Raw genomic sequence first — 14,103 nt, 5'->3', positions numbered from 1 at the left:
TCATGGCTGTAAAGACCGCACCAAACGCTGATGACTCCCAGATGTGTATTTTTAGCCTTGATGTTGCCTTTGAACTCCATCTAGCTTTTCATGTTTATTACCTACTTGACTTTACCTGTTTGTGAAACACATGTTACTAACAGAACTCTTCATTCACTGTTGGGACCGTCAGGCTGGGCTTGCAGTCGTCCTGTCTCAGGGAACCGGAACTGCACCTGCTCGGAATGTCCTGGGCTTCACTTCACTCACACTCTGTGTCAGCTTCCGGTGGGTTCTTCCTTTAAAATGTAGACCTAGAAACATGATCACTTCCTGTTGTCGTCACCACCAGCACTCTGGTCCAGGCCCCCATCATCAGCTCTTACAGAGGCGTCCAGCAGCCTCTTCTCTTCTTCCCAGTGTGGCTTATTGTCTGCAGAGCAGTCAGAATAATGACTTGAAAACGTAAATCAGATTATGCCACTCCTCTGCCTAAAACCTTTCACATGGTGTTCTAGCAAACATCACTTTACCCTGAGTGGGATCCCAAGGCCTCACTATGGCCGGGTGGCCCCTCCTGGTGTTATTTCCTGTTCGCTGCTTCTCTCAGTCTATTCCTGATCCAGTCCTGCTGCACTGCCCCCTCCTGGCCTCTGTTTGCTGTTCCCTCTGCATTGAATGGCTTTCCTTTATATATTTGAGTGGCTCAGTTCTCTCATTCTTCACCTCCTTCAGATGTCACCTTATTTGAGAGGTCACCTGGACTGTGTCTTACGAAGGAGTACCTTTCCACTGGTGTACTGTTACTCTCTACTTCTTTACCCCAGTTCTTTGTCTGCATAGCAATGGGCCACCAGAACATATATTTTGTTTGCTAAATTTATTTCCTCTCTTTCCGCTATACTGTAAGCTCCAGGAAAGCAGAAACTTGGTATATGTTTTATTTGCTACTGTAGCTTCAGTGCCTACCCCAGTGTCTGGCACACCATAAACACTCACTATTGAGTGAGCGGGTGAATGAATGAAGCATGTTGCGCGTTGAGATGAGGACTGTGTGGAACAAGTTTGGTTAGGAGCAATGTGCCTGTTGATAAAGAGGCCTTGGAAAAATATATGCCTGACTGAAGTAAAGATGACAAAGAGGAGAAAAGGTGAGGGAAAAGTGCACCGTCTAATACCTGATCTCTGCCATTCTAATGGGTGATAGAAATAGCGTGTTTGTTTTTTGAGAGCGATTGAGCTTCCTGCTTTTGCACATTTGTCCTTAGAAATATGGAAATAATTTTAGTTTGCCTGTGTGTATGATATCGATGTACATTTGTTTACTTTTCCAAATGATTTTTGTAAATGGAAATTCTGAATTTTAATGACATAATTTTGACTTTTGGCTATATTTGAAGTTGTAGAATATAACAAAATTTGTGTGAGAACGAAAACTGTTTGCCTGTGGTGTCAAGTTTGCATGATATTTTTCTGATAAAAATCTGCTCAGTATTAATATATTGGAAGAATGAAAGTTCCTTTGGTTTTACAGATTTTTTTTTTTCAAATTAGATAGATTGTAAAAATAAAATAGAGCTCTGTAAGGTTTTTCTCTTACTAGTACTTGAGAATTTATCCTGACACTTACAACTTTTCAATCTATGTAACCTGCAGGTGTGAAGCGTCTAGTCCACACATACATCCAGTTGGTTGGTGCAAAGAACACAGAAGAGCCCTTATTACTCCTCCAGGTTTGTGTCTAATGTTATTCACGTACATCGGTTGGCGGCAGACGTTTTCTGCAGAGGGCCGGATAGTCATTACTTTTGGCTTTGGAAGCCACGCAGTCTGTCACAACTACATGATTCAGTTTCAGCACAAAAGCAGCCATAGATGATACGTAAACAAATGAGCATAGGTATGTTGTAGTAAACGTTCACCTGTAAAAGGCCTGCCTGCAGGTGGCAGTTTGCTGGTCCCTAATACACCTGAACGTATATGAACATTGGCTTAGTCCATAACAGAGTCACAGATATCTCCTTTGGGAAAAATAAGAAGTTCTGTTTTTTAAAAGATGTTTCATGTATCAAGTTAAGATTCATTTCTAAACGTTATATTAATATACATTTCGTATATTGTCTAACCATAGTTGTGAATTATCTAAGGCTTTGACAAGTATAGAGAATTGAACACAGGAGACGGCACTGGTAGATAGAGCCTTGACCCACACGTCAAGTCACGATCAGTTCTGGCAAAAGTACAATGTTCACATTTTGGTGAGAACTTGAGGCTTTAGATTTTCTTTTTTTTCCCTCCTAGATCAGAACTCACACACTGACTTTTCCTTTTTTCTGTTGCGATCCTTGGTTCCAAAACAGATTTTGCACCTTTATGCACCTGTTCCCTGAAGTTTTCAGGGACTTCAGCTGTCCCTGCCTCTGGCCATGGAGGCTTCTCAATTTTTTCACTCTGTTTGACAGGAAACAGTATATAACTGCTGATAAATAGTCTCCTTGTTTTATGTCAATTCGAGTTATTTTCATATGCTAAAGAACAGATTCTGTGGCTTTATCATAAGACTGTGTGTTTTTGAGTATGTCACTATTTTACTCACCGTGGCTACTGCTGATTCAAAATGACAGAGCCGTCAGCTAACACAAAGCATCACCGCGCTGTAGGTGGCTTCTTGGGATGCTCCTGTGAGTGGTGAAGACTGCCTTCATCACAGGGAAAGGGTGCCTCCTTGGTTTGTTAGAAGCTATTGTATGGATGTTGCCTGTGGCACGGAAGCAGCAAAGACTCAGCTTGGAGCATCAAGTACTTGTCTCATTCCATTCTGATAGCTGGTTTCATTTTTAGGCTTGTCCTCAGTTCCTTGGTACTGCATCTGGGTTAGTGCCTGATCATTTTCTCACTCAGAGGACCAACCCCTACTTTGATGGGTACGGCTAGTCCCTTCTACTTTCTGAGTTTTCTCCTGTGTTCAGGAACAAAAGCTCCTGTCCTTTACTGATTTACAGAGATCTTTGGAAAATGAAAGGGCATTTACATAAATCATGAAGCATTAAAATAAGGTATTAATGGTTTGGTGGCCCACATATGGTGCCGCCTGGAAGATTTCTCCTGTTCAGCCCCCTGTATCCTGTGGCTCACATAATATTAGAAGCTAGTGAGTAATCATTGCCACCGTCACCATCTGAACTGCTGTGAGGGTTCTTTTGGATTTCCCAACTTGATATTGATCTTTTTCCCCCCTTACCATCTTTTTGGACATCAGGGATCTGGTAAGCAATCAGGACTGTGAACAGAGCCTCCTTCACAGCACTGGGTTAGGTACCCTGGGAGGGGTGGTGTGAGGCCTTGCTGCTGACTTCTGATGTGAGGCAAATCACCAAGTCTTCCGTCTCCTTTCATGGACTTTTATAATTCAGTAGAAGAGAAAGTACACAGCTTTTTGACAGATTTTAAAAACACAAAATTGCATGTTAAAAAGTGCCAGACACACAACAGTGTGAATATTCTTTATGGCACTAACTGTAACACCTAAAAATAGTTAAAATGGTAAATTTTATGTGATATTTATTTTGCCACACCAACAAAAACAGTGGGGGGGAACAAAAACCAAATCTGCCAAATAATAAGACTGGTTTGCAAGGCCTGTGCTGTTGCTCTACTCTGGCTCCATGGCAAAAAAGATGCTCTTGCTCCGGTCCCTTTTCTTTAAGGCCAGATTCCTGGCTTGTTCTTGGATCTCCTGTCTGAAAAGAAGGGACCTTAGTCACCCACCTCCCTAAGCAGCTGCTTTCCTGACTCCTGCTGCCACTTCAGGGTCAGCCCCCTTCTGCAGCCACTCCCCACCCCCACCCCAAGCAGCCCTGCCGGCTGCCCTGTGTTCCTGTTCTCTCTAAACACATAGCATACCTACTGTTCTTTTTCCAAAATTAAAGTCTTTGTGTCTTAAAATGATTTTTATTTTGAATTATCCAAATTATGCATTAAGACATGCTTGTTTTTAAAAGTTGAGAATAAAACTGGAGATAACTACTGTTATCTCTCTGAATAGATTAACAGTTGGTCATTGTATCTTTTCAAAAGAACCTTTTTGCCTCTGCATACACATACATGCATGCATGCCCAGTCGGCTGCAATATTATTTAAATTGTGTAAGCTGTGTGCCTTAAAACTATGTTGTAAAATGTTGCATACATGGAAACGTTTGTGTATTTATTCTTTAAAACTTTTTGAAACAATTTCAAACGTTCGGAAAAGTTGCAGGAACAGTACGGAGCTCATCTATACCCTTGAACCAGAGATATGTTCAAGTTTGTCACATTCAAGTTTGTCAGTTGTGCTAGCGATGTCATTTATGGCAGAAGGATCAGGCATATCGGTCAGTTGTATTTCTCTTCCAGTAGGCTCTCCTGGGTTTTCATGACCTGTATATGTTTGAGGATAACAGATTAGTCATTTTGTAGAATATTACTTAATTTGGGTACGATTGGTGCTTCCTGGTAATTAGACCCAGGTTTTGAATTTCTGGCAGAAATATCATAGCAACAGCGCTGTGTTCTAGTTGCATCATCTCAGGTGGCATGTGATGTTCATGTGGCTCACTAATGGTTGATATTTACCACTAATTGATGAAGACAGTAGTAACCAGGCTTCTTCACTAATGTAGTTACTTTTCCTCTGTAATTAATAAGTGTTTTGGGAAGATACTTTGAAATTGTATAAATATCTTGCACTTGATCCCCGTATCACTCATTAGTTTTAGTATCTATTGATATTTCTAGTATGAATTATTATTCTGACAGTTGCTAAATGGTAATTTTTCTAATTCCATTATTCTGTGTACATAATTAGTGGACATTTTTCTGCAAAGAATAGCTTTCTCATCTTCCCATTTATTCAGTTAATTTATTTATATCAGCATGGACCCATACACATTCCTATTGTTATCAATAGGTTATAATCTGTTACTAGCATTATTTTCATGTTGAAATTTTCTCAGATTTGGCCAGTGGGAGCCCTTTTAATCTGGTTTCTGTGTGCTTTTGACATGTTTTTATAATTTTTTTGAGAAGTCTCTGTTTTCTGGCACAGCTAGGCTCATCTTGTACTTTCCCTGACCAGCCCTGAGGTCAACCATTTCTCCCAAGCTCCTTAGTTCCTCTTCTTAGAGAATGATATTAGGAAACTAAGATCTGGACACAAGATGTGCTCATTGCTGCTGAATTGTTGCTGCTTCCATCCTCTCAGTGGACATAGGACATATTTATATAAATACGTAGAAGTTTATATTTATGTTTATTTTTGTATCCATTTATAGATTTGAAAACCATGAATTTATACCATTAGCTCCAGTTCACATCTAACACTACTGAATTCAATCCAGTTTTCCACTTCACATGTTTATACTGCTCTTTTTAGTCAGTAAGAGAGCTGACTTCTGTTATCTCCAGTGTATTTACTCATTTTTTTTGTTCCCTTTATGTAGCCAATTTCCCACCCTACTGGGCCACCATTACTTCCTACTAGTGAATTTTGGACCCTGGAGGAGACAAAAGGGGTGGAACAGAGGAAGGACAGTTGTTTTTAGACATTCTATCAGTACTGTTGCATGATTTGTTTTAGCTTATTTGTTTGTTTGACCTAACAATATGATGATATATCTGCTGGAATATTTCACACAGCGGTCTATATAAACCTGCCTCATGCTTTCTGCTTCAATATACTATATACTTTTTTTTTGCACATTTCTATATTGATGGTTATTTAACTGGTTTTTACATTTTCACATTTATAAACAATGGTACATTGTCTTTGTACACATATATGAGATTTTCCTGGATTAGTCAAAGTAAAATTGCTAAACGGTATTTATGTTTGTGTCTTTGTGCGTATCTTGCATTGTAAGACTATCCTTACCTGGGAATGCGGATTATACATGTACGGATACATTAAATTTTCATTTAAAAGTTAATAGAGAAATCATGATCTAGATGAAAATAATTTTTTTATTATAAGGAGTTCTAAATGTGTGATTAGGTTAAAGTAGTTTTGTGTAATGTAAAAGTAACTTTCTACATTATAACGATAACAATATCTCATAATTTTATGAGGTCAGTCTGTGGTTCTCACTGTCATTTTGGATAAACCTGATAGAATTTACTGTTTTCTTTCTCTCTTAGGTTATCCAAATGTGAAACATTTTTCTTGGGATAAATACTTAGAAGAAACCAATTCTTTACCTGCTCCTGCAAGAGCTTTCAAAGTGGTGAGATAATATATTTTACAGTATTTGATTAATTTATGTTTGTATTGATGATCATGTTCATTGAAATTTAAGAACAGAAAGAGTATTGGTGAACAGGAATGAGAGAGAAACAGAAGGCCAGAGATGTTTTTGAATTTTTGCGATTTTGAAAGGCAGAATTGTTACTGGGGATTTTGTTTGTTGGCATCAAAAAAATACTTCCATTTTGGACTTTAAAGTCTCCTTGGAAAATAATTATATTTAAATCGGTTTGCAGTGAGTTGGTTGTACAGCAAAATTCTATTTTCCAGCTAAATACTCTGAAAGACCAAACAGGACAAGATATTGTTTTATAATGAAAATTATATTTGATCATTCCTTTTAGTTTGTTTATGCCAAGCTGAGATACTGCTTTTTATTTTATGGCTATAAATTGGCATTTGATTATCAAAATGCAGGATCATCTGTTTTTATTATAGTATCTTTCTAACTCAGTCATTGCTTCTTGCCTATTAAGATTCATAGTTAACCTCATTTCTGTGCAAGGGAAGGAAGAATAAAATTTGAAATGTATTTTTTAATCTCAAACAGCTTGTTTTATAATTTGTATTTTCCCATTAATTTAAAGGAAAAGAAAGATATATTAAATACTTGATTTAAAAAGATGTTGCACAGTCTCTCAAACATTTTTCTTTAAATGATCTTTCTACATATATATTTCTAGGATTTTTAATGGTAGAATTAATTAGTAAGTTCAGGCCCAAATACAGAAGGAAAGAACATCAGAAATTTTTGAGAGAAAAACTGGATTACATGAAGAAGAGCGTATCAAAGAATATGTATGATTCTATCTGAGAGTAAATTCAGGATTTATAAATAAGTAATGTTAGGAGTCATGTCGTATTTATGAGTTTTTATCTAACTCCTTAACTTAGCCTAGTACAGAGAAGAGCTGCATTACACTTTGCTTTGAACTGGATACAGTTAATTGAGCTCAGTGTGCATATCTGCTGGCACAGTGATATCAGAGAGAAAATTAAGATTTCTCTAGTTTAGCCTTTAGGTGCCTTGCATTAATTGTTCTGCATCCTTTATGTAATTTCCACACTTGATTTTCACAGCAACACTTTTCTTACACCCATTAGCAATCACCTTGCCTTCTGTCTGTAAATTTTTCAGAGGCTTATGAGTTTCTGCTGAGTATTGAAGTGTAGGGAGCTTGTAGGTCCTCATTCTCATTCCTGTTCTTAGCAGAGCAATTCCATCTTCCATGTCTTGATTGCTAATTTTCTTCTTAAAAAGACATCTATTGCTTTTTGGTCTCATTATCGCCTGTAATCTCTGTCTCGTCTCTGCCACTTGGATGTTCTTCCTTTTCTTTTGAAAAATACTTTTCATGTTTGTTGATTTTCGCTAAGACACCTCCAACTAATGAGAAAAAATTCTTGTCTTCCCTGTGGCTAATCAAATAGCCACAGTGTTTTTGAATTTCATCTAAGATTTTTGGCTTTCTCGTCGTGCCTGTAACTAGTAGCTCAGGCTGTTTCTGTTGCCTGCAGGCTTGACCATGTGATTTGGAACTGTTTTTTGATCGTAAGGGTGAGGTTCAAAGCCATCCTGCGAACTTAAGTTAGAAAGGCTGGTTCTCCAAATAGCTCATCTTTTCTTGTTGTCGTTATTCTGTCTTTATGACATAGAGCCCACCTTCTGTTCCTCTGAATCTCACTGTATAAAATTGTCTGTTATGGCAGAAACCTCCACATGGATTCCAGAAAAAAATGAAGCTTGAGGTCATAGACAAAAGAAATCCCGTGTTTATTAGAGTAGCAACAGTTGCAGACACGGATGATCATCGAATAAAAGTAAGTGTTCTCTGCTGTGGTTTTGTTTTGTCTTTTTTTTACAAGACATTTGAGATGAACACCTTAGGAGATATCTAATTTGTGAAGTCCTATAATTTAAATTAGTGAAACCATAGGAATATGCAAATTAAGTAGCTGTGCATCCTAAGTCTGTATTTTTCCACCTTTTCCCTTTAATCTACATAACTTTTCTCTTTAATTATGACTGACTTCTAATATTTTAAGTGTGTATTTGGAGGAAAAAAGTAGATACAGCATATTGAGGTAATCTATTCAGAAGAAGATATAATATTTCATTCTCCAATAGTGTGTTCTTTTTTAAAAAATTAAGGTCACTTTTTTTTTAATGGGGTACGGTACATGTAGACTTTTCAAAAGAATATCCTGCTTTTTAATAAAGGACAAGTAAAGAGAAATGAGTAAGTAAAGTCAGATTTTAACTAGAGTTGGGTTAATAAAAGTCAAGAACCTCTCATGAAGTAGCAAACGTCTAGAAAGATAGGTTCCGTCTGCGTCCAGGTGTGGTAAAGTGAAGGGCAGTAGTGGTTCCCGGCCAGGAGCCCGAGGGTCTCGTCTCTGATTCTGGCTTTGGCATTAACTTCACTCTCAAACCAGAATGATGCACGTTCTGCTTACCTCACGGGATCATTTAGAATTTCTGGGAGTGGTTACAGCTCAGGGGCAGAGCACATGCCTAGCACACAGGAGGTCCTGGGTTCAGTCCCCAGGACCTCCATTAAAAAAGAAAAAGAAAACGATTTTCTGTTAAGAATAATACTAGTTCTAGTAACAGCAAGGCATTAGATTTACATGGTGTTTTACAGGGTATTAGGGCTCTCCCATTATTTGGTATTTGTGGTGAAAACAGCACAGGAGATTTATCTCAGTATTATTACCTCATCGATGAAGACTGAGGTACAAAATGAATTACTCATTAATTATGGGCAGTGACAGAGCTAAGTCATGGTTCTAAACTACTTGAGTCTAAGTTCAGTTCTTTAAAAAACAGTATTACATCTTCAGCTATCTCCAATGAGGTAATGTATAAGAAAATAAATTATAAAATAACATGGAAAACCTGTGCTGATGTATTTCTGTAAATTCAAGTGTTTCTATAAAATAGAAGTTTTAGCGTTTAATTCACTGTTTTTAAGATTATGTAATCATATAACATTTCAGAAAATTTATAAATTGTGTAAGACCTGTGTTCCATCTTTTTGAAGTATATTTTCTTACTGTCCTTCAAAATGTAGAATTAAGCAACATAATATTTTTATAAGCCACATTGGTCAGAATTGAAAACAAAATATATGTTCTGGTTTGGATGCATGAAAAGTTTATTCTTATATACAACTGGTGAAAATACAAAGTGTCTCAGCCTTTCTGGAAGGCAGTTGATGATAGGCATCGGAAGTCATAGAATGTCGTTTACCCTTTAATTCAGGAATTTCAGTCCCAGGAATTTGTTAAGGGAATAACCAAAGGGAGTGTGCACAGAGAAGAGCTGCAGGGAGAATACAGTAGAGTCAGCTGTTCATAGTGTTTAACATTAGAACAAGCGCAGTGGAAGATGATGGGTAAAGTAAATGACTGCGTATCTCCACGATGTTACATATTTTAGAAGAATATTTAATACTGACAGTGAAAATTTCAGTTTAATACCATATGTGATGTCTGGGATTGTCTTTTAGAAGAATATATGTATACATGAGCAGTTATGGAAATAAATGTACCAAGATAATGGCAGTGCTTTTCTGTTAGGATGTAAATGATTACATTTTAATTATCTGGTTTCAGGAACACGATTACTTTTGTAATTTTGGTCCAGAGAGGTTAAATACTCTAGGGTCGATTGTTCAGTTAGTTAATGAGAAAAGTTTAGACTAGAATCCAGCTCTTTTTGCTTCTGGCTGAATTTTCTTCCCAGTGCAACATCCTGGTCAATCTTTCATACCCCCAAAAGAGCTGGCTATGAGGTGTATAGTTGACAATCTTTTTTTTCACTTACTGGAATGAATTTCAGCTAAAGGTGAACCACTAAACAAATATCAGTGTATTTATGAAGTCCACAAAAGCTCAGTGAACAGTGACAGTGACTCAGGTTCGGGATTCATCAGAGACTTCTGAAAATATAGGACGCTTTCCGTAGTAGGAGTTTTTCTAATAATATGGGGGATAATGGAGCAAGAACACGTATTTTTCTTTTTTAGGAAGGAAGATAGAGGAAAATAGAGGCGAAGTCATTAGTGTAGTTTAATATTCTGAGTTTCTCAGATAAAATCAACTCAAGTCAAGTCAACTTTTGAAGTTATGTAACATATAACATTTCACACTGTGAGTTATTACAATTAAAATAGTTTAACCTTTGTATACTTTGCTGTTGAAGAAAAATGGCAAGAACATTTTTGCTCTTGTCTTTGTGTTTTTGGTGACAGAATATAAGACAGTTCTGCCCCGTCCATCCCCACCCCCAGGTCTGGTTCCCCACAGGCGAGAACTTCCCACTCTTGGCTGTTGCTTACGACATTTGATCTGCAATTAAAAAAAATAATACAGGTATCCTGCTGTTTCTCAACCCATCCATTTTAAATATGCTGTTTCCTTTCTGTTAGGGTAGTTCAGGATGGAGATCTTGTCATCCTTCCCTTCCCCTTACTCTTTCAGTAATTATCCACAGCGTTTGGCTTTTTCCCCACTCTTCTGTGTTCATATTATAAATAAACAGATTTTGTTCACTGCTGAGTAATGTAGTCTTTTTCTTATGATATTTAGCTTTTCCTGACATCAATAATTGGGTTTTTTTTTATTTTTAAATTGTCTATGTTCTTGTTATTAGAGTTTTACAAATGCCATAATAAATCTGACATGTCTTTTGGTCAAAAAGCTCGAGTGTATTTTTAAACCTTGCATCTGTATCTTTTTTCCTGGAACCCTCCTTCCCATAGTTTGACAGCCACCTCTTCTGATCTGCCTGGTTGCCCTCTCAGCTTTCATCCTGAGGCTCCTCTTTGCTGACACACGATGTTGCATTTCATTTTTCCTGAGTTGCATGCTTTGTTATTCTTTGCATACTCTCTTACCTTGCCGAAGCATATCTTTTTGTAACTTTCTGAGGACGTGTGTATGGGAAGCATAATTTTTCACTCCTTGCACATCTGACGATGTCAATATACTGGCCTCTCATTTAGTTCATGCTGTGACAAGACGGAGAACCATTTCCCCTCAGAAACGACAAGCATTGTTCTGCTGTCTTCTCACATCGGGAGCTGTTTTTTGAGACATTCAAGGCCATTCAGTTCCTTCTCTCGGGGTGATGTACTTTTTCTTTCTGAAAACTCTAGGACCATCTCTGTCCCTCATGTTCTGACATTATGTGGTAGCCGTGTCTTGGTGTGAGGGTCTTTTTTCGTTTATCATGCAGGGTAGTCATGCCCTTTCACAGTGGAGTTTCAGATCCTTTGTTTTTAGAAATGTTTTTCCATTATTGCCTTGGTGATGTCCTCCTCCCCTCTCTGTTCTCTTTCTGGAAGTCCTGCACCTCTGGTATTACACCTCTTGGATTGGCTGGCCCCCTCCCTGATTTTCTTATATTTTCTTTCTTATTCTTCTCTGTTTTGGTTTTTTTTTTAATTCTTGGTTGGAGATATCTACTCGATTTTCTCAACTCTGTTACATTTTAAATTACAACTATGATTTTTTTTTAACTTTCAAGAATTTTTCCTTATTTTCTTGTCATTTCCCTCCCTTTTCTCCTTTTTAATGGAATCTTCTTTTTTATTTCCTGAAGCAATGTCGTTCCTTATCTGAGGACACCAGTGATGGTTTTCCTCCTGTTCCATATTTATTTCCTTTAAATTTCTTTTAGTTAATTAATTTGGCCTCTGCTTTCATATGAGAGCCTCTCTTCAGATGTCAGGTCCTTGACTGGCTGTTCACGTTAAGAAAAAGGCACTTGAAATTATCTGCTTTTATGGGTGGGGCTTACGGATTGGTGAGCTTCACGGTGGGAAAAGAGAACAAAGAGCCAGCTTTTCCACAGGGAGGTCCCCACTGGTCAGCATCTGGGTTCTTTGTAGCCTTTCAGTTTCTTCTCTTCCTCCTCCCTGGGGATGGGTGAACCTGGCGGCCGCTGTGTGAGGCAGCGAGGGCTGGGTTGGAGTATGCAGACTGTCACTCTGTCCTTGGACTTTCCATCCAGCCATCACCACTGTCCTGGAATTCAGAGGCTCCGCAGCTGTGTCTCTAGAAAGTAAACCTCTTCTCTTTTGCAGGAATGTCGAAGGGGCAGTTACTTTGGTGGGTGGAGTAGAGGCTTAGACTTAAGGATCTGCCGCTCCATTTTCAGATTTTGAGCCAATCCTGTCATTTTCCAGACCTCTTCACACACCTGCTACCTCCAGATCAAGTCCTTGGGTTCTGCACGGTGAGCCAGGTCCCTCTGGTCCCGCGCTCCCGCTCTAGACATCTGAGTTGTGACCGACCCTCTCTCTCCAGTAGCTCAGCACCCCCTCACCTGCCTTTGCCCCACAGACACATCATTGTCATTGTCACTTCTCCTTCTCCACTTGTCCTTCTGGGTTTTTACCTTTTCAAACATAACTTTCCTTTCACAAGAGAGCAGAAATAAGCAGTCTGGGCTAAAATATGTTTTACTGAGTTGCCTTTCACCTGAGCAGAAAATGCAACCAACTCTTTTAAAAAAAAAAAAATTAGTGTACTTTCTAAAGAGATCATCTGTCTTAATCTTGAAGTTGTCAGTAATGAATATTAAGTTTTTATAAAGAGTCCAAATTGCACTTCTGGGTTAAAAATGTATCCAATTTGCCAAACTATAATTTTAAATATGTGTAAGTTAAATCATCTGTACTGTACTTTGATCCGTAATGGTCTATTTAATTTAGAATTTTAATTAAATTCAGCATCATTGCTTAGTTGCTTTTATATGTAATTGTTTTTATAGTGGGACATTTCTATTATGAATATTTTTGGATGTCTTTTTTGTGTTTGTAAAATGTTTAAATATTTCACGTTGTATGTTTATGTATCTTCCTCTCTTGCTCTTTGTCAGGCATTTGATTTCATTTCCAAATAGGACCCAGCAGGAGAAAAACTATCGCTTACCATTTCTAGATTTTGTTTGTTTAAAACTTTTTAATATGCCAAATATGCCAGGGACTGAAGTAGCAAGTTACAAAAGATGAAATGAAACTATACAGACCTTAATAAAATGACCTCATCTGGGTTTCCCAGAATGAGAGTATTAATTAGGGCTGATACTAATTGTTGCATGTAGTGTGAGTGTTTACATAATTTCAGAGAGCAGTTTTTAAGTATGTTTGCTACTTATCAGAGAGTTGTAGTGTTACCTCTGTGCATAATATCTAAGCCAAATTTTAACTCTGAAATTTAACCTTAAAGTACTAAAACTCTCCAAATTGCCTGCCAACCTAGCTTGTAGGTGTTCAGTTTATTTATAGTAGCTAAGGTACATCTATCACTGAAGATAGATGACTTTTCAAACTGAGATGTCAGTTTCAGTGAAAACTAGGAAAGGGTTATGGCATCCCCAGGTATAGTAGCTCCAACATAAACATTCTGAAAGGTAAGTGGGAGGAAGATTTTGAAAAGAACCCTTTTATTTATGATGTTATCAAGATTTTTGGAGTCCTTTTAAAATGTGTCCTATCTACTGTCAGTGGTCTCCCTTCTGAGTGCATGGCAGAGTCACTTAGAAGTAAAGTAAATAGCATATAGGTGCACAGAACCCAAGCTGCACCTCTAAATTCAGAGCCTTCTTAGTGGGCTTGGCCTTTTTTTTTTTTTTTAAACCTTCTTCTTTTCAATATTCTTGAGTGATTCTGATGTGTATCCAGGGTGGAGAACCATTTACTTGTTAGGATTGAGTTTGTTCACTATGGGAAGATAGCTAAATTTTATAAAATTTAATTGTTTATCTGTAACAAGTGGAACATGAGTTGTGTAAACATTGATTCCAATGTAGAAGAAATGGAATTCAGGAATAGC

The 14,103-nt window shown here is 37.7% G+C and overlaps 1 protein-coding gene across 5 annotated transcripts in view; it reads left to right on the top strand.

The window, feature by feature from the left end:
• L3MBTL3 (L3MBTL histone methyl-lysine binding protein 3) overlaps nucleotides 1-14,103 on the top strand; it is a 108,744-nt gene that overhangs the window by 49,524 nt on the left and 45,117 nt on the right. For all 5 annotated transcript variants that reach the window (XM_045524515.2, XM_074368382.1, XM_074368380.1 and 2 more), the window contains 3 exons: nucleotides 1,636-1,712; nucleotides 6,153-6,238; nucleotides 7,969-8,079. In XM_045524515.2, coding sequence (XP_045380471.1) covers nucleotides 1,636-1,712; nucleotides 6,153-6,238; nucleotides 7,969-8,079 — 274 coding nt within the window. The remainder of the gene's footprint in view (nucleotides 1-1,635; nucleotides 1,713-6,152; nucleotides 6,239-7,968; nucleotides 8,080-14,103) is intronic.

Source organism: Camelus bactrianus, chromosome 8, assembly GCF_048773025.1.
Source record: "Camelus bactrianus isolate YW-2024 breed Bactrian camel chromosome 8, ASM4877302v1, whole genome shotgun sequence".
Lineage (NCBI taxonomy): Eukaryota > Metazoa > Chordata > Mammalia > Artiodactyla > Camelidae > Camelus > Camelus bactrianus.
The sequence above is the reverse complement of the archived record's forward strand: the minus strand, read 5'-3'. Positions and strand labels throughout refer to the sequence as shown.